At 64.7% G+C, this 309-nt stretch overlaps 1 protein-coding gene across 1 annotated transcript in view; it reads right to left on the reverse strand.

Annotated features, from left to right (window-relative positions):
- Positions 1-309, reverse strand: part of KIF25 (kinesin family member 25) — a 23,597-nt gene that overhangs the window by 1,389 nt on the left and 21,899 nt on the right. Inside the window, exon 15 of the mRNA XM_015558366.1 lies at positions 4-75. Within this exon, the coding sequence (XP_015413852.1) occupies positions 4-75 (72 nt within the window). The remainder of the gene's footprint in view (positions 1-3; positions 76-309) is intronic.

Genomic DNA, 309 nt, shown 5'->3' on the forward strand with positions numbered 1-309 from the left:
GGCTCTGCACCGTCTCGGCCACGTGCTCCCGGCCGGGGGACACGCAGACGATCACCAGCAGCTTGGCGTGGCCTCCTTTAGAGAGAAGAGACGAGGGCCCTTAGGGAAGGAAGGCCCTGGAGGGGAGGCGGCTGTGGGCGCAGCCACAGGAGGCCCAGGGGCCCAGGAGCCACAGCTTCTTCCCTCCAGGCCCTGGGACTGAGACCTGAGCCGTCAGGTCCGATATAAAGAGTTCATTTCAGGAGTGAACATCACATGTGTCGTCGTGTCAGGAAACAGGTGGGGGGGACGCAGCCCACACCCACCCGC

This window comes from Myotis davidii, unplaced genomic scaffold, assembly GCF_000327345.1.
Source record: "Myotis davidii unplaced genomic scaffold, ASM32734v1 scaffold592, whole genome shotgun sequence".
Taxonomy (NCBI): Eukaryota; Metazoa; Chordata; class Mammalia; order Chiroptera; family Vespertilionidae; genus Myotis; species Myotis davidii.